This window comes from Parasteatoda tepidariorum, chromosome 2 (assembly GCF_043381705.1).
Source record: "Parasteatoda tepidariorum isolate YZ-2023 chromosome 2, CAS_Ptep_4.0, whole genome shotgun sequence".
Classification (NCBI taxonomy): Eukaryota; Metazoa; Arthropoda; class Arachnida; order Araneae; family Theridiidae; genus Parasteatoda; species Parasteatoda tepidariorum.
The window spans coordinates 62,604,699-62,625,993 of NC_092205.1; the positions used below are offsets into that span (position 1 = coordinate 62,604,699).

General features: G+C 26.0%; 1 protein-coding gene across 2 annotated transcripts in view; it reads left to right on the forward strand.

Annotated features, from left to right (window-relative positions):
• The window catches only part of LOC107452380 (metabotropic glutamate receptor 3), a 97,271-nt gene that overhangs the window by 63,735 nt on the left and 12,241 nt on the right, over nucleotides 1-21,295 (forward strand). For both annotated transcript variants that reach the window (XM_071177668.1, XM_071177669.1), the window contains exons 2-7: nucleotides 3,366-3,622; nucleotides 5,288-5,413; nucleotides 9,613-9,758; nucleotides 11,243-11,449; nucleotides 13,728-13,901; nucleotides 18,051-18,195. In XM_071177668.1, coding sequence (XP_071033769.1) covers nucleotides 3,373-3,622; nucleotides 5,288-5,413; nucleotides 9,613-9,758; nucleotides 11,243-11,449; nucleotides 13,728-13,901; nucleotides 18,051-18,195 — 1,048 coding nt within the window. In that variant the 5' untranslated portion in view covers nucleotides 3,366-3,372. The remainder of the gene's footprint in view (nucleotides 1-3,365; nucleotides 3,623-5,287; nucleotides 5,414-9,612; nucleotides 9,759-11,242; nucleotides 11,450-13,727; nucleotides 13,902-18,050; nucleotides 18,196-21,295) is intronic.

Sequence of the window (21,295 nt, forward strand, 5' to 3'; positions counted from 1 at the left end):
CTATAGTTTAATATATATATATATAATTCTAAAAACTCAGCAGAAGCTGTCTTGGAAAAGGGAGTGGATTAAACCTCAAGTTTGCGTACACTACTGTGTCCTGTGTTGACCTTTCTTTCTCTTAAATGCATAGCAAAATGTTTTAGTACAACTCCCTTAAATAGAACTGACTTTCTTTTAAAATGTTTCATAATACTAAGAAATAGTGCAATATATCTATCCTTAAATCTTTAAGAAATGAGATTTTTACCGTGAAAGAAATATGCTTTCGTAAAATTATATGTTGTTTATATTAAAATAAATAAAAAAAAATCATTCAGCTCTGCTGTAAAATTTTGCACCATTAAAATTCTTCAAGAGAGGAAAGTTAAGTCATCATTGTTTTCAGTAGTGCACAGAAAGAAGGCGTGTAAAACGATTTCAATTTCTACCAAGCAATCCGATTTGATAACAAAATAATAGCACAGTGAACTACACTAAGTTGATTCTAATTTCTAATCGTCGAATTGGCTTAATGCTTCAGTCACGATCTTTCGCAGTTTAGATCGTTAAGATCAAAGGTGGATGAATGCCATTTGAAGAACAATTATTATAAGTATTTGATGGAAGATGAGATTAAAGCGCGCGCTCTCTCCCTCTGTTATGCTGGAATGCCTAATCACAGGAGTTGACAATAAAGATGCTATTGTTTCTTTTTTTCATTTGAGTTTTTCTGAAATGATAAATACTTTAACGGGAGATCGGAATGGGCAGTTATTTTTGTTATTTTTTAGTAATGAAATTTATTGTTTGCTTAAAACACCCTTCAAACTTAGATAAAATGCAACTGTTACTAGTCTTTAATATTTTTAATGCTTTAAAACTTAACGGTAATTCCTAAAATATATTGTTTCTTTTAAATTCAAACTTTAACTAGTATAAAGAAATGAAGTATAATTGGTAAAGCATAAACAACAAATTGATAAATTAGAAAATTTCGTGTGAATTGCAATATTGAATTTAGTTGCAAACATTAAGGCAGCTACAAATAAAAAAAAAATCATAGCTAGTGTTTTTTTTTTTTTGGGGNGGGGGGGTTAGTATAATAGAATTATATCAATTTTTATACCAATGTTCCTTTTTTTAATTCTAACTACGAAATTGATTCCTTAACTACAAATATTCCGTAACCATCTCCAACAATATTATGTATTTTAGAATCTTTGTCAAAAAAGAATTCAAGAAATGATAGGGTTCTAAAAATTACACTTAAAGACTAATTATTGAGGGGTAAAAAGGCAAAAAAGCTATCAGAATCATAAAAATCATACAATCGAATCAAAATGACTATTATCAAAACCAGCTTGTTAGCCGAATAAATGATATTTCAAATAATCTGTATTCATATTTTCTCTATGATCCAATTCAGTTTCGATTTTATGCTTGTCTCGCTTCTCACTCAGACTAACTGCGATGATAATTCGTCAAACTTTCAACAAAAGTTTTTGATTTTTTCTTCTCATGAATACTGAAATTCTTGAGAATCATTACTACCAAAATAACAATAATTGAGAAACATTTTATCTCCAAAAATATTTTGACTTCTTTATGACATTTATGTAAACGACGCCTAAAGTTTTTTTTTTTTTTTTTTACAATATTCCAAACTGTGTGAAAAAAAACAAAAATGAAATAGGTGTAGATGAAAAAACTTCATAATCGTATTTGTACTATCCTTACGTCAAACATGTTAATATTTTTTATCAGAATGCAGACAAAAGACGTAAATGAATAATTTCTAATGCCAGCAGTTTGAATGTATTGTATCTTGACTCATCAACTATAACGTAACTTGAAGTTTCTAATGCCCGAAAAAACTGTTGAATAGATAAAGAAAGCGTTTGAAATACACGTAAGAAATTGCGTCAAAATAGCATTAAACGTAATCATCACTTAAGTATTAGAAAGAATTTTTATGATTTAACATCATTTAATCTTGTAAACTGACGTCAGAAATGGTCTTATATATTGTCACATATATTTTACTGTATCGAACTTTTTTTTGTGATTTTTGCTTCTCTATTCATAAGTCTATTCTATCCATTCCACAAATACGAATCTATAAGGCATTTTACGTAAGTACATTTGAAGCCTAACCAAATTAAATGTTTTCTATGTTGCAAAAAAAAAAAAAAAAAAAAAATGTAAATTGTTTTCAATACTGTTCATATGCGTATTGAAATAAATAATATTTAAAAGAAAAAAGAATAGTTGAATTAATATTAAATTTGGTGATGTTTTAATTGATATGTTGGGATTGAACAAAAATTATTTTTAAACTAAAAAATGGAAAAAAAAATACTTTAGAAATTAGAGAATAATTTATTTATAACCACAATTATATACTTCATCCATACGTGCCACAGTCTAATGATTTCTCACTACGGACACAAAAGCGTTTTTAGTTTTAAAAAAATTCTTTTAGTTTATATATTGTGTGTGTGTGTTTAATATTTTTAAATTTAATTATTAATCGTTAAAACGAAGTACCATAATAATTAAATAATCCAGAGAAAGTAAAGCGGTAAGATATTACCTGATGATAAAACTTCATTCTTTAAAAATATATTAACACGTTGAATGCCATGGAGGTCATCGGTGACCGACACTGAGTTTGTTCGTAGCGCCACGGGTGTACCGGTGACCGACGAAGCCGGGATTATTTGAAACACATAACTCGAGTAAATTTTTAATGCTTTTAATTTTTTATATTATTATCGTTACTAAAATGGTTTGAAAAATTAATGCAATACATACTGAGAAAATCATTTTGACGAGACGGGCAAGCCATGTAAAATTAGCGTTCTATTCAACGTGTTAATAGGAAATAACAGTCAACATGTTTCAAGTCCTTAAAAACATGTATTCATTTTCAAGACTTGACAGACGTGAATGAGAAGAAACAAAAGTGATTTCTAAAGATAATTGGAAAGTAAGTAAGAAACAAAACTAGAAAAACCGCAGTAGCCAAAAGAGAAAAAAACATGAAAAACAGGTTTGCTCCTCTCGGCCACTGTTTTTCATTTCCCCTTCTCGGCTGCTGCGGTTTTTCACATCACAGTAGCCTAGTTTTTTTTTTCATCTTTATTTTTCTATTTTTGGTTGGTTACTTTTCATTCAAGTCTGGCAAGTTTTGCAAATGGGAGCCTGTTTTTGAGCGCTTGAAACATGTCTACTGTTATTTTTTATTGATATATTTTTGACTATATTATCAAATAAAGTTTTAAATAAAGAAATACCTCATTAATTTTTTTTTTAATTTCATAAATTTTGATTTTTTTATACTAATCTAATTTCAAATTGCTAATAAATGTTTTTTCTTGTAGTTGTAGAATGAAAACTCTGGTGCTGATACTTCTTCTTGGAGTATCTTTAAGTCAAGAATTAAGGTCTGATCCAGCTCCTATTATTTATCCTGGTCAAGTTAATATTGGTTTTGTGTCCAATATTCATGGTCCACCAGAAAATGGCACCGACGGTTGTGGACCTTTGCGACCAGAGGCAGTGCAGAGAGCCATGGCTGCAGTGTGGGCAGCTCATCAAGCAAATTTCAAGAAGGACGATCCTAACGAACTTAATATTGGTATAATCAAATTTAATTAAAACTAATAATACATTATATACACCGAAGAGCCATTACATTATGACCATCCTGCTAATAACATTTAGGACCACCTTTAGCCCTCAAAACTGCTAGCACCCGCCGTGGCATTGATTCCACAAGGTGCTGATAGGTAGTTTGAGGTATCTGGTACCAAGCGCTCACCAACTGGTCCTGCAATTCCCTCACATTGCGAGGGGGTAGCGTGGCAGTACGAATTTGGTTTTCCAAGTAGGACCACAAATGCTCTATTGGATTAAGGTCAGGTGAATTTGGGGCACAAGACATGACTTGAAAGTCACTGGAATGTTCCTCGAAGATTCGACCCTTATGACATGGTGCATTATCCTGTTGGTAAACACCATCTCTCGAAGGTAAAACTGTTGCCACGAATGGGCTAACCTGGTTTGCAACTATGTTCAAGTAGCTTACAGACGTCAGGGATTGTTCTATGAGGATTATGGGTCCTAATGTGCCTCATGAAAACATTGTTCCTGGGCGAGAAACCATGAAACCTGGGTGAGCCCATTGTTATAGATGGAGGGTGGTCATAATGTAATGGCTCTTGTGTATATGTTTGAAAGGTGATTTAAGAATAACAGAAGGCATTTGAAACTTCGTTATTAGAAAACTCTTGTGCGAATCTATATCAAATTTCACAGACTTCAGTTCATTGAAAACAAGTGTAATATTAATATTTTTCTTAAAAAATTTAAGAAATTAAAATATTTTTTTTAATAATTTTGCAAAAAATTTGAAATAAATCAATATAAACTAATTTGAAATTATATTTAAAAAAAAGAACTCTGTGCACTAATAATTACTTTTTTCTAAAAATTAAGTCTACACTCTTATTCCTTTAATTTAAATGACCATATGATAACAATTGAATCTTTATGCTACTTTTTTTATATTTGAAATTGCGCTAAAAGAAAGGGATACAGATAATATAAAGGAACAAAACTATAGTTTATTAAGTTCATACCTGTTTTTAATACTTTATATTTATTTTTCTAAAATACATCTCTGCAACTCAGAATTCATAAAACGTTTAAAAAAGTGCTAAAATTTTTCACGATATAAAAGTTTAGAACTAAAATTTACTCCAAACGTGCAAAAATATTGTACTTGCAATCTAACCGTAATGACGTTAATTCCTTTTATTGCAATTGAACTCAAGTTCAATTGCAATAAAAAATTCCGGATCAAATTACGTTATAAGGTACTGTAACTTCATCCGTGAAATCCCTTTAAACATAAAATCTATTTTACCGTAAATTCCATTTTATCGTAAAATCCATTTTACAATAAAATCTATTCTTACCGAAAAAGGATTTCAGTGATTTTAGGGTGATCACTACTGTAAAATTTTCGATAAATTAGATATTTTGCTCCGCAACATGTTCCGATAAAAATAGATTTTACTGTAAGAATGCCAGTACTTTTTACAGTTTTAATTTTTTACAGTGTAAGATTCCTAAAATATCTCAGTTTTCACATTGTTGTACAGTAGCAGTTGCGTAAGAAAATTTTTTGTTTTATTATAAGTTATGTCATAATATTGGCAACTTTTTTTGAAAACTCACACGGAAAAAATACAAAGTATTAATAGATAGGAAAAATAATTTATTTCATTTTACTTTTTAGGGGTTTATATTTTTGACACCTGCGGAAGAGAAGATGTAGCTGAAAGGCAGGTGTACAGATTGTTAGGCCACGTAGGACATGTGCAGACTGCTGATTGTTCGGAAAAAAGAATACCTCCTCTTTTTGGTGAGTTCGAATTACATAAAACGGAGTAGAAAGTTTTATGTGCGGCGTAATTATAAATATATTGAAGCTGTTCTCAGCACGATTTTATTTCAAAATTCTAGGATTTAAACATTATTAGTACAAAACCATCAAGTAATACTCGATAGTCAGAAGTTCTTCGATTTAAAATTTTATATTCTTATTCTTACCTAGTAATGTAAGTAACTTTAATGGAAAAGTAGAAATATTTAATAACTGATACCATTTTTTTCAGATAATGTAAAGTTAATTCTTAATATTGCTTAAGCGTTTTACATCAATCTTTTTACTGTGCAATGTGCCAAAAAAAAGAAAGCAGGCGGAACACCCTGAATAATTTTTGATTTAATGATCAAATTTTCATGTTTTAGAACTCATGCTTAATTGTTGAGGGGATGACGTCAAATATGATAATTATTTATCGCAGACAATATATTTTTAGTTCGAAAACAGACACAAGAACTTACTTTCTCTGAATAAACATTCCTTTTTTTTCAACGGATTCAAATTTCTGGCCCCTATTTTTCACATTATTTTGAAGTATTGAACATTGAAAAATACAAAATTTGAAAAAATCGTTAGAATAAATCCTGAGATAACGAATTTTAAATGTATGATTTTTTTAGAATTCAATTTCTCAGGAACAATTTAGCCAATTTCTCTGATATTTTTTGTATTTTGCCTAGTAAAATTGGATACTTGTAAATGGCTCAAAAATTATATATCTTAAAAAAAAAATTTTTTTTCCAGCTATTATTAAGTAAAATAATAAAAAATAATAAATGTATACTAAAATTTAGTTTTTGCATGGAATAATTTTTGGATAAATGAGTTTTATAATTGGGTATAGAAAGTTTTAATTCACTTAATTTCTCGAGATATGGCGAAATACGCAAAGAGTAAAATTAACATAAGGGGGTTCAAAACTTTGAACCGCACTCTTGACCAAACTGTTAGGTCCATATTTCCCAGATTGCGGCTACCCCCTGAATTAAGGGATCAGAAGTCCGAATCCGTCGAAAAAAAGTTATGTTTATTGAGAGAAAGTACGCTTTAGTGTCTGATTTTGTATTTTAAAATATCGCCTGCACTAAATAATTAACATATTTCAAGTCACTCCTTCGAACCATTAAGAATGAGTCCCAAAACGTGAAGATCCGATCATAAGATTAAAAGTTATTCAGTGTGTCTCGTTTTCTTGGCGTGCTGTACATTAAAAGACATTAAACATTAATAGAGTTTTATTCCAGAAACTTTCATTTCACTTCTATTCCTTATATTTTCACTCATATATGTTCATTATTTTTTTAAAAAAATTGAAGGACGAACAACTTCTTGTATTAATCAAAAATAATGGCTAAGAAACAAAATGCTATACCGACTGTCACACGTAAATATTTTTCTCGTTATTTCATTCAAAAGTATACTCGCAGTATCACGTGATTCTCTTCTTATATCTTCTATGTATTATCTTCTATGTATTATGTGACACTGTTGATAGGCAAAATACATAATTTTCTTCCTAAGGAGTTTTAAAGTATTACTTGAAAAGGAATAATCCTTTTAAGCTTGAAACTGTCAGCTGACATTTAATTTGAAATAAATAAAAATACTTAGTCATTATGGGGCAAAATAAAATGTAGAAATATTATAAGAAGCTATTTAGATTCTATATAAAATTTATAAATTTATATAAATACTGTTTTCAACTACGCAGTAAAACATTTTGGTGTATAGTTGGCGAAATCTTTAGGTGTCCAGGTTAACTAAATAAAAAAAAAATTATATAAAATTAACAAAATATCAATTGTTTGAAAGAATTAGCGCAAATATATTACTAAAAATAAAAATTTTCTTAAAAGATGCACTAAATCCTTTAAATTGAGCCAAAAGAGTCCGAAAATCTGCGTGGTCAGTAAGTAAACGAACAATAAATAAATAAAACTATAACAGTGAAAGTCTATAAATAATGCCACTGCATGCACTGTAAAGAGTTTTAGTTTACCTAGACACAAAAAATAGTGGCAACTAAATACCCAACATTCTTTCCACTGTAAGTATTGAATTATTATTAAAATGTTTATACTTCTTAAAACAATTGATTCTGCTTCTATGAATTTAGAACTTTGGCCTATTATCAAATAAAGTTCTTCATCATGGATTAGTGATATTTAAACTGATTAAACTTTGATTTTTGCCACATTTCCTGAGATTTTGGAATAACATTGTTTATGTTGAAATATTTAATTTTATGGATTCAATGAATTATTGCACTGAGAAAATTATTTTCGTAAAATTACCATACTGTATATTAATGACATTTCTGGTAAAAAGAAACAACATAATTCTGGTATTGAAGCCAAAATATACGGTATTTAAATCATTCATTTGATGATTTTTCCCTTCATATGGTAACTGTTTAGCGTAAGTTCTGATTTCACAAAAGTTCTTATTATCACATACTTAGTAAAAAATGCAAGTCTGAAAAGTATATTTAACAGAATAATCCGTTCATTTTCTAAAGATATCATGATAAAACTATCAAATTTCACTACATTAACCGAATATTAGCGGATATTATGAAATCATATTTTATTGCTAATTTTACCAAAATCATTACTAAAGCACTTTGGTAAAAATTACCGAGCTTTTTAGTGTTCCTATAGAGCAAGAAAGACGATAAAATTTACCATATTCTGGTAGCTTTGAGCATACTTTTTTTTTTCCTCAGTGTAGATTAGTGAAATGAAAATTGAATAAAACTAATTTTTGCTGCAAATTCTTGAGATTTTTAGCTAACATTATTTTTATGTTGCAATATTTAATTTTATGGATTTAATGCATTATTGGTCTTGAATTCATATATCGTTATTCTTAATTATGACCACTAAATTCGAAGAAAAGTTGGCTCAACATTGAATCATAATTGTTAACTTAAATTATGATTCATGAAAGCGTTGCTGCAACCTCAATAATAAGGTGGTAAAGGGAATTATGTTTCTATTCAATTTTAATCGCACACAGTGAAAAATTCCTGATCAGTTTTTATGGTAAAGAGTAACATGCACGCTAGGCTCATCACCCGAAAAATCCATTCAACCACAAAATTTTATACAGTAATCTTTCTAGTAATATTTATTTAATTACACTTATTATGTGATTTTATGTAAATGCTACTGTATATAAAAATTACAGAATATCAGATTCTTTGTTCCGTAAAATATTTCAGTGAAAACGGATTTTTACCGCTACGTAATTTAATTCTGAATTCTTTACAGTGTAAGATAGTATAATGACATTTAAGAAGAATTAAATTGTTTGATTATATAGTCATCTCTACATCATATTAAAGTTTCATAAAACTTAAACGATACTAATTAACAAACTCGAACGTTTTTTTTAAAGAGTTTGATAAGGTTAAAAATACTTTTTCAGGAAATGATTTCCAAAAATTATTAATATAGCAGGTAATTATATTTAAAATTTAACTTTGAATCTTCAATAAAATTAAATATACTAGACCAAATAATTAAATAAAAAGCTATCAAATTATACAAAAATTAGTTAAATTGCTCAGTGTACTGCTTAAAGACTCTGTCAAGTTTTTGAAAAAAATATCAGATATATAAGCCACATAGTTAAAAAAACATTGGATGAAATAACCGGCACTCAAGGTGCTTGTACTTTTTTTTGTAAAATTTATTTTTACCAGATCATGTTACAGAAAAAAAAGTCTAATATACTATAAATTTTACAGTAATTATTACCGCAAAATCTCTGAACCACTCTAATTAAAAAAACTTTACCGTAAAAATAATGGTATAATATTTTAACAAAATAACGATAGAAATGAATTTTATGGAAAGATGGATTTTAAGAATGTTGCACCAAAGTGGCGGTACTTTATACCGTAATATTATGCAGGCAGGATTTCAAAGTTTTCTTGAATCAGGCTCATTATTATTTATATTGATTTAGCTGATTGCATTTTGAACAATACAAAACGGGAATTAAAGTATACATTTTGAACCACGTTGACAAAATAATAAATACAATTAGTAGAGTATACTTACATAAGAAATGATATATCGATAAATTTGCTGTTTTTTGAATAAAAACATTTAAATATTAATTCCTAAAAATAAATAAATGTTAATTTCTTATTGTTTATTCACTTTCAGCTGTGGTTTCTGAAGGTGCATCAAATTATCTGGAAGTACCACTTAAGTTGTTAAATGCATTTTCTGTACCAGTCATATCTTCATCTGGTCCTCCATTGCCAGAACAATTATTAAGCACTGCGCCGAATACTGAAGCACTGGCTAGGGTAAATGAAATTATAAAAGTTTGTTTTATATAATAAATGAAATCAAAAATAAAATTATAAATGTTGTTCAATTTATAGTTTCTCTAAATGTTCATATTAATGCACTGCTTGTTTAAATGTTTATTTAAATGTTAAGTACTGTTAATTTAAATGTTTATTTGAATAATTATGTTAATGTAAGGTTTACTTGATTGTTTAAAAATTCATTTTAGTGTAATGTTTAATTTAGTGTTTATGTTATGATATTGAAATCGGGAAGTTATTTTCGTTCTTTTCATTCTTGTATATAAATAAATACTAATACTAAAATAATTGATCACATTTAGTTTGAACAAATATTAAATTAAATGATCATTTTCTATTTAATTAATATGCTTTTGCAAAAGCTAACAGCTTAGCCACCACAATTAACGCATAATAGCTAATACTCAGTTAATTAATATGCTGTTGCAAACTTGTACGGCTTAACCACCACAACAAGTGTATTATAAATATCTGAAAAAAAGTGTTATGACGTAAGATGCTCTCTTCATACTTTCATAGATGTAAAATCTAATTACAAGTATGCCCCACATAGATTATTTTGCTTATATATTTTTTATATTGGTTTCACAAAAATAATTACTCGATTAACTTATTGAAAATAATAGTGCATGGCAGAAAAATTCGTTTAACTGGTATTTTTCTGCTCGTTATGGTAATGGTTTGCCATAAATTATAAGGTAAACAAATGTTTACATCATTTCAGAAAACGTAAGTTCATAGGACAAAATCCAAACTTTTAAAAAAAAATCGGTCTAAAAGTTCCCGGGAAGTCGATGAAAAATTTGATTTCTCAGAAACAATTCAACCGATTTTGTTCAAATTTTATATTTTGCCTAGAAAAAAATACATTACTTAAAGTAATGTAAACTTTTCATACCTTACAATTTAAAATTTAGCACTATTATTAAAAATAACAATTAGAATTTATTTCTTGCATGAAATTTTCTTTGGATAAACGAATTGTATAATGGTGTGCAGAAATTTTTTAAATTCACTTAAAAAATTTATACTGAATACTCAAAATGACTGGATAATGACTGAATAAATGATATGACTGAATACGCAAAAAGTAAAATTTACATTAAGGGGTCTAAACTTTGGACTATAATTCCCAGATTGCAGTGACCCCCTTATATTTTGAAAATAAAGAATCCAAATTTGCAGAGTAAAAGATATGTTTATTCAGAGATTTCGTGGTTACGTTATTTTGGATGATTTCGTAATTTGAAATATCGTGGACTTTCATCAGCATATTTGAGGTTGCCAATGTAAACCATTAAGATTTAGTCTTAGTACGTGAACATTTGATCATCAGATTTTAATTTCATCATAAGCACAAATAATAAACCAATGTGAAATCAAAATTTACTATGTTAAACACGACAAACTCTCTCTTTGTTCTACAAACTTTCTAATTTTAACTATTTCGATGTTAACAGGCTGCGGTCAACGTCCTCAGACAGCTTCGATTATTGGAAGTAGCTGTCATGGCTGAAGATGACGCCCCAACAGGATTGTTTGGTGATTTTTCTCGTCAAGCTCAAGTGTCTGGGATGGACCCCATATCTGTAGACCAACCAGACGAATCAAATCATAGTGAAGAGGATTTTTTGACTACTCTGAAAATGTTAGCTACAAGTGGAAAGGTAAATAAGGAAAAAAAATTAAGTTAAATTGGACTTATATGAATTCTTTGAAATATCTTATTTAGAAATCCAACTATAAATTGTTTTCAAAGTTTAAAGTTGGTCATTTTTCAGTACGAAATGTAAATGCTAAGTCTTAAAAATTGGGGAATTCACAAAATGTCCTGTGAATGCCGTTTGTTCTATAATAGACCTACCAAACGCACACTAGATACCAATTACTTCCTCTTTAACTCCATATGTAGAAACAATCGATTTTTTAATTTGTAAGTTTTTACTATTTATAATTAAATTTTTTTTCATTCATCTCCTCTTTCAATCAACAAATGGGAACTGATGTTTTTATGCATAGTTGAAGACCTAGTGCCAAAAATACTTGAAGTTGTAGCGAATAGTACGCTACATTATTTGAAGTTCGATTTAAAAAAATTGTTCTCGCATGATTTTAACTACCATAAGATTAGCATGAATCATAAACAAATGAAATGTGTATTTAAGACATTTATCTACTCGTCTATTGAAATATTTAAGTGATGACAAATTGAACAAATTTTGTTTAATTTCATTATTCACTGACGCTTTTAACATTTGGGGGCTACGTTGGTGTCCATAATTTTATGCTTTTTGAATTCCAATGCTTCAGTTTTTACTGATTCCGTTTTCTGTTTTATTTACTCATTCCGAGTTGTTCTGTGATGTTTCTCATCGCCTTTGTTTTTCCTTGTGAACTGAAGATGATGTCGTTCCAATGCATCATTGAAACTTATATGCTATACTGTAACATATTATTTGTGAGTTTTAATGTTGTGCTTTATCTTTTATTATCATTGCTAAAAATTTTTCATTCTTCGTAATATTAAATATTTGTATCTGATATTCATTAAAATGAATATTCGGTGTTTATATGCATAATATGCATTAATTATGAATATTCAGTAATCTATGCATATTAAAAGACGTGAGCGCATGTCCTCACTGCATCATCGCAGAGCCAAAACTACTGAAGCAAGAAACATGAAATTTGGACAATGGGTTCCTTTTATGACGTAGAAACCCACTAAGGACGTTTAAGTATTCTTCCCCTAAGAGGTTAAGTAGGGGTTGAAAGGTTGTAATCTGCAATAATAAAATGATGAGTTTCTGTCTGTATGTCTCTCTTATAAAAACAAAACTATATGCGTTAACGTCTTGAAATTATAACAGCTGGTAAAAAGCCCCCAGTCCTAAAATGGAGGAAATTATTTTTTATTGTTATACAATTGATTTAATTTTTGATTTATAGAATTTTTCAACTGATTCTCAACCACCACTCAGGAACTTCTATCGAAAAATTTGTTTTGGTTGGTTCGGTTTAGAAATTTAGTGATAAGTAAAAAAAAGAGTCTTTTTTTTAAACCCCGATGGAGCGTTATGTATTAAGTAATACAGTCACAGTTATGTATTAAGTAATACATACATATTGATAATAAAGTTGTAATATGGACAGTGATTTGATAATTAGTAAATATTTCTTAATTTTAGATTTTAAATATTTTTATAAATGCATAATTTAAAAAATTGAATAATGCTTCACAATCATTAAGTAAATTTAATTTAATTAAGCATTAAACAACACAACCAGATATATATAATTCATATCTGATAAATTTCAAATCTGTATGTGAAAAAAAATTTGAAAAAAATTATTTGGAAAGAGGTAGAAAATACTTTTGAGAAAGTAAGTATTAAAGTGTGGAAAGTCGTATACAATTTTGCTCAAAACTTTCAAACTAAGTTGAATAAATACACTAATGTTGCATCAAAATGTTCGTATATCAACATAATATTTTTTATATGCATATATTTTTAGAGTTTAAGCTCTTAATTTCCGAATATGGAAAAAAAGTAAAAAAGAAAATTTGAGGGTGAATAATTTTTTGTTGTGTAACAGTTTGGCTTCAGTTCATTAAATTGCGATCTATCAATGAACTATTTATTTAAAATAAGCTCATTAGTAAAATAAAACTACGTGCGAAAAGATGTAATTGTAAACAAAGGAATAGTTAATTAGATTTTGCTATTACTTGTTGGGTAAAACAAAATTACTCATTTCTCAACATATTGCTTGTTTATATTGAGTAAAATTCAAAAATATAAGTATTTATTTTAATTAATTGTTTATGCTGTTGTTAATTTTTATATTGAACTACATCATACTCTTAAATGTCAAGTAAACATATGGAATACTTTCACACACATTAAAATTCACATGTGATTGATTTTTTATATTGATTTGCAGTCCAACATAAAAGCAGTAGTCTTTTTGGTGAAGTCGGATGAAGCTTTAAATCTACTGAACTTAGTGGATGACAAAAGCCTTCCCCAATTACCGTGGTTGATTGTCACTCCCAGTGACATTACTTCCACTATAAAGAAGACATTCAGAAAAGAACAGTTACAAAGACTCCAAAAGGTGAGTTTTTGCTTTCATTATTTTTTTAAAAACTTATTTAACCCAATGAATTTCTTTTTCGAGGTTTCCATCTATAGTAAGTGTTTTTCAGACCATACGGAATATATCGTATTGTACATTTCACTTTGTCCTAATAAAAACGCGAAATATGTATTTTAAATTTACACTATTCAAAATTTTGCAATGTACTAAATCATAACATCATTCAAATTTGCTGAAAACCTTATTGTACAAATTTGAACCACATCATCGTATATATTAAAATTGGTTGTTCATTTATAATTTTATTAGGATAGAAACAAATTTTCCACGTATTATAGTTCAAAATGCTAATATTATGGTTCAACGTTGCATTGGGTTTTTCAGAGAGGTTCCCCAATTTAAAAAAGCATTCAATTTTCAGATTTCAATTTTCCATTTTCCCAATTAAATTACCCAATTTCAGAGAGTTTCCCCCCTTAGTATTAAGACGCGGAACAAATGCTTTGTGACAAATATTGTTCCTCTTCGATTGGTAATTTAAGATTTAAAGCATTGAAAAAAGGTCAGTTCAAATTAACCATGAAGCTTCAATTGCCAAAATGTTTATTTTAAAATGTCAAAATACAAATACTATGTCAGGATTACTTACTTCCTCACTGCGTAATTCTCAGTTATTCTGACATAATTCATTTGCAGTTTGAAATTTTGAAAAAAAAACTTTTTTTCCTTCAAAATTTGAAAGTAGAAAAAAATTTGGTAAAATTTCCGAACTATAGACATTTGTGGTGAGAAAAAACTATAATTCTGGCTAATAAAACCTAAATATACGATATATAAATCATTCATTTAGTAATTTTTTCGCTCATATAATAACGGTTTACCGGAAATTCTGATCTTCATAATTATAATTCGTACTTCCACACAGTTAGAAAAAATACGAAACTGAAAAATAAATTGAATTGAATAAATGGTTTTTTACGCCCCGCTCTAAAGTATCATGATAAAATTACCAAATTTTGTCACATCAACCAAATTTTATAACATATTATAAAATCATATTTTAATGTTAATTTCAACATAATCATTACTAAAGTACTTTGGTGAAAAATATCGAGCCTTTTTGTGTTCTCATAGAGCAAAAAACATGGTAAATTTTACCCTATTCTGGCAGTTTTAACTATATTTTATTCTCAGTGAAGCTTTATTGATTACTCTTAATTTTTCGTAACTCATTTTTTTCTATGCTTTAAATTAATAATGTGAGGGATGTAGTATTTTTTAAAAACGCTTTCTTCTGTGATATAGCGTCCTTTTAACAGTATTTTAAAGGACAAAATTTTGTAAGAGTAAATTTTTAACTGATAATTTTTGCAATTAATTGTATTTGACCTGCGGCCAATTGAAATTGTTTTCCAACTTTTTACCTCTCAATCCTTAACGTTTCGTTCTGAGATTTTAAAACCAAAAAAAACTCGTTTTCTTTTTTTCTTAAATTTTTTAATTTTTTTTTACTCTTTTTAAATGTGGAAAATATTAAAATATCTGACTTTTTCCAGACTCAGCCTCCCGAACAACAAAACTTCAAGATTTAAAATGGAACAAATAAGGAACGCTTTAATCCATTAGTTCTTAGAAAATTAAATTTTATTACAATTGGATTTCAAAAGTGTTACTTTAATGAGATTTATTTATTTATCTTTTTAGCAGAGAACGAAAGCGTGAGCATACGGCGGAAAATTTTCCCGTAATAACATACATGAGGGATTTTTAATTTAATTTCTATTTTTATCTCATTGAAAAGTGAACCTTAATTGAAATTTACTTCTGATACAGCATTGAATGCAATGCTTCAGCGCCTTCACCAAAGCGGAACAGATTAAATTTACTTACTTTTAATTCTTTTACTTTTGTATCTTTGCGTCATTGAATAAAAAAAAATAAATAAAAGTTAATGAATATCAAAAAGTAGACGTGGTATTTGTTTATTGCAACGGAGCAAATTCAAAATAGTTTTTTTCTAATTATTTTCAGTTGCAGTCTCAGAAATGAAGCTTAGACTTTCAATAACATTTTAAGCCTCTTCTAAAAATAATAACTGCTTGCAGCTTTTTTTTTGTAAGAGAAAGTAAGAAATCACAAATTTTGATTAATTTCGTGATTTCTTTTTTATTGAAAATACAATTCAGCTATTTCTAGGAAACAATTTTTTTTCTTCCTGAAAATACTAAAAATTTATGAAGTGGAATCATTTTAGTGTATCTGAAGTATTTTTGCAATTATATAACAAAAAGTATGATAAGTGTAAACTAATATAAAAAAAATAGAATCCTAAGTTTTTTAGTTTATTTTAATATTATCTGATTCGTTGATATAAAGATAGACGGCTCACCAAATATTTTAAAAAAGACGACTGTTAGATTTTGGTGTATTAAAAAATATGCCTACTTTAAGTTTAAGGTTTGAGAGAAGAAGATTCTGATTGACATTTTTTAAAAATAATTTAGTTCTATTTAACTAAACAGCTCTAATTTATATTGTCAGGTCTTGATATTTTGCAGATTTTTGTGGATGTCGGTTTTCTAGTTATTTGACTTTTTTGAGAGTGGAAGAAGGTTTCGAGTGCACTTGGCAACAAATTGACAAAGTATCTTAGAAATCACTTTTTTTGTAAAAACATATTGAAATGAATGAATTATACATTTTAAATTAATGTTAGGGACTTTTATTGTTACAAGTGTTATGGATTTATAGTGTTATGAGTGCTATGGTTTATACCATTCAAGATAAGATGACAATGAGTTGAGATTTCAGCGGTCAGGGAAAACCTGAATACTCATTAGACTCTGATTTGCAGTTAAAATATGGTCAGTTTAACTTATTTGTAGGCTCTCAAAAATTACTTTGTACTATAAATTAACTTTAGAGTTACAATAATCAATATGTGTCGTCGATAAATAAACTTTGGCGATAATATCGTGATAATTTATGCTTTTGGAGATCAGGAAAAGATTACAATTTGTGTTTTCCTCCTGCCAAGGATCTAGTTATAATTTGAACATTCTAAATAGCTCAAACTTGGTCGAAATTTTGACTAACTGTAATTTCCCCTTGATAATATAACAATAAATTCCTCTTTCAGCTGTCAGGAAATGATTGAAACTTGCATTTTTATCAGATACAAATTCCTAGAGAGATTTAAGTCCTATAGTCAGTTAAAAAGTGGTTAAAATTTCAATTACAAAATTAAATAGTCATAAAAATAAAAGATTATCAAAAATGAAGGATATATAGTTTAATACTTGTATATTATATGCATCAATGCAGTATTCAAATTAGGAAAACGAGAATAAACAAAATATGACGTATTATTACAGAGATAAATCATACAGAAGTCAAAACATTCGGGAAATAATAATTCGTTGATTAAGAAAGAGAAGGATGATTTTAACCCTCCATTCTCTTTACTGTAACATAATTTTGTAATGATTCATCAACTTTTGATTATGTTTTAGTTTTTCCGTCACTTAAATATTAATACGATTCTTTCCTCGTGCGCGGAAAAGAAATCTCGTAAAATTACAGTACTCTATGGTACTGACATTTCTGGTAAAAACAAACAAACCATAATTCCGGTTAATAAATCCAAGATATATGTTATATTATATGCCATTTAAAAAATTTATTTGAAATTTTTTCCTTTCTTATGGTAACGGCTTACCGGAAATTCTTGTTTTTTTAAATTATACTTCTTACAACGCATTTAGTTAAAAATGAAAAAAGAAATCATCATAAAATTTCCCAGTTTTACCACATTTACCATGTTTTATAACATTATATAAAACCATATTTTATTGCTAATTTTATCAAAATCAGTACTAAAGTACTTCGGTAAAAATTGCCTAGCTTCTTGGTGCTCTTGTTGACCCAGAAACCCGGTAAATTTTGCCATATTCCGATAGCTTTGACCATACTTTTCTTTCTTTGTTCTTAGAGGCTTCTGAAAACTTACATTAGAATGGTCTTCTCAATATGCATAAATTTAACACTTTTATGTACAATATACACACTAAATATTTAAAACAGTGTTGTATGGATATGAAAATATATCTTGATGATTTTATCAAAAAGAAATTATCCACGAAACACATTTTGTGTTTTCTTTTTTAGGTTTTGTTGCTGTCTCCACAATCAACGGATATTCCAGAATTCGATGAATATTTTCAACAACTGCTGGATGAAGATACCATAAAATATCATCCATTGCTGATTGAGTTCATGCAGCTCGTTAACAAAACTCATGCAGCTGAAAATGGTAACTATAGATAGAATATAAGAGTAGCTCAGCTACAAAATTTAATAAGTTATTTTCTCCTTTAAGTCTTTTGATATAGACTTATAGTCAAGCTCTGTAACCGTAAAATAATAATTTATGTTTGATCTTTTTTTCTAAATGCAGGAAGTGGAAATAAGTTTGGTTGCAAAAGTTATTGTTATTTTAAAGTAGTGTAAAAACAAAAAGAGGCGGGTTGGCTCCTAAGGAGCTTTGCAATTGAGTAATGTATCTGGGATTTCTGTTTCTGACTTAATATATAGGCAATGTTACAGCCAGGCAAGAACTTAGGTTTCTTTTAAGTAAAAAGGAATTTTGTTCGAGACATCGTATATGTTCGTTTACTTTTTCGTTATTTACAGGAATTGAAAATAAGTTTTGTTATTTTCAATTGAAACAGAAAAAAAAGGATTGCTGAGTTTTGCTTCTGAAATATTATGTGAGATTTCCTTTGCAGACTTAACAGATATATTAGGGGGACTGAAAAGTAATGTCGTTTCAGAGCATTAAATATTCGTTAATCTTAAAAACCAATTCATTTTTTTCGATTTATTTTTGCTCTGGCATAGAAGGTATGTTGCTTACGAAAGTGAATACATTATTGATTTAAAATAAGCTTGATAACAAATATCAAATGCACCGAAACGACACTACTTTCCGGTCCCCCTAATACATTAATACATTGTTAGAAATATACAAGTTGTGTTTTGCTACTTTCTGTGTTAATTAAAGAAAAGAAAAGAACATCTGATATATATATATATATATATATATATATATATATATATATATATATATATATATATATATATATATATATATATATATATATATATATATATATATATATATATATATATATATATATATATATATATATATATATATATATATATATATATATATATATATATATATATATATATATATATATATATATATATATATATATATATATATATATATATATATATATATATATATATATATATATATATATATATATATATATATATATATATATATATATATATATATATATATATATATATATATATATATATATATATATATATATATATATATATATATATATATATATATATATATATATATATATATATATATATATATATATATATATATATATATATATATATATATATATATATATATATATATATATATATATATATATATATATATATATATATATATATATATATATATATATATATATATATATATATATATATATATATATATATATATATATATATATATATATATATATATATATATATATATATATATATATATATATATATATATATATATATATATATATATATATATATATATATATATATATATATATATATATATATATATATATATATATATATATATATATATATATATATATATATATATATATATATATATATATATATATATATATATATATATATATATATATATATATATATATATATATATATATATATATATATATATATATATATATATATATATATATATATATATATATATATATATATATATATATATATATATATATATATATATATATATATATATATATATATATATATATATATATATATATATATATATATATATATATATATATATATATATATATATATATATATATATATATATATATATATATATATATATATATATATATATATATATATATATATATATATATATATATATATATATATATATATATATATATATATATATATATATATATATATATATATATATATATATATATATATATATATATATATATATATATATATATATATATATATATATATATATATATATATATATATATATATATATATATATATATATATATATATATATATATATATATATATATATATATATATATATATATATATATATATATATATATATATATATATATATATATATATATATATATATATATATATATATATATATATATATATATATATATATATATATATATATATATATATATATATATATATATATATATATATATATATATATATATATATATATATATATATATATATATATATATATATATATATATATATATATATATATATATATATATATATATATATATATATATATATATATATATATATATATATATATATATATATATATATATATATATATATATATATATATATATATATATATATATATATATATATATATATATATATATATATATATATATATATATATATANATATATATATATATATACATAAGGCTTCAATGGCACTTATCGTGTTTACCCTTGAAGTCATATGCTTGTCATTCATTTCATTAGTAATTTGTGTGTGGTATTATATTTTTACGACTAATTTTTTTTACAGTGCCAAGAAAAAAATCTTTAAATTTGAATAACTTTATCAAAAAACTTCTTTCAATTGATACTGTATATTTTGAAATCATTTTGTGCAATATTTGTTCATCATCGTATCGTGTTTCAAACCAAAATTTAAAAAAACAAATAAATTAATTTTCTATGAGACACAAATAAATTAATTAACAATAAACTAATTAAATTAATTAACTATACAAATAAATTAATTAACATCGAGGATATCTTAAAATACATATAATTAAATAAGTGTTCGAATTAATACATCACTAAATTTTTATGAAACTTGGTAGTAAGATATTTTGTACATAGGCTAGTATGGCTGACTCACACGAAAATAAGGTTTTTAAAATTAAAAATAGAAGTTCGTTTTTCAAGCTTCCTAAGTATTGAAGTCATAAATATTGATCCTATTTTAATTTTTGCAGAAAATATCTCTATGTATGTTTTTTATTATAATGTGACAGAACTTAAATAGAGAAACTGAATTTTAACTCATACTACAGTGCCGAAATAAAAATCTTTTCACTTATAGTTGTATTAACAGTATCAATATTTATGTTAATTCTGACACTGTGTATTTCTGAATTATTTGTGATAAACTCGTTCTTTACGCTATTTTTATTTATTTATTTAATTTATGTGGTC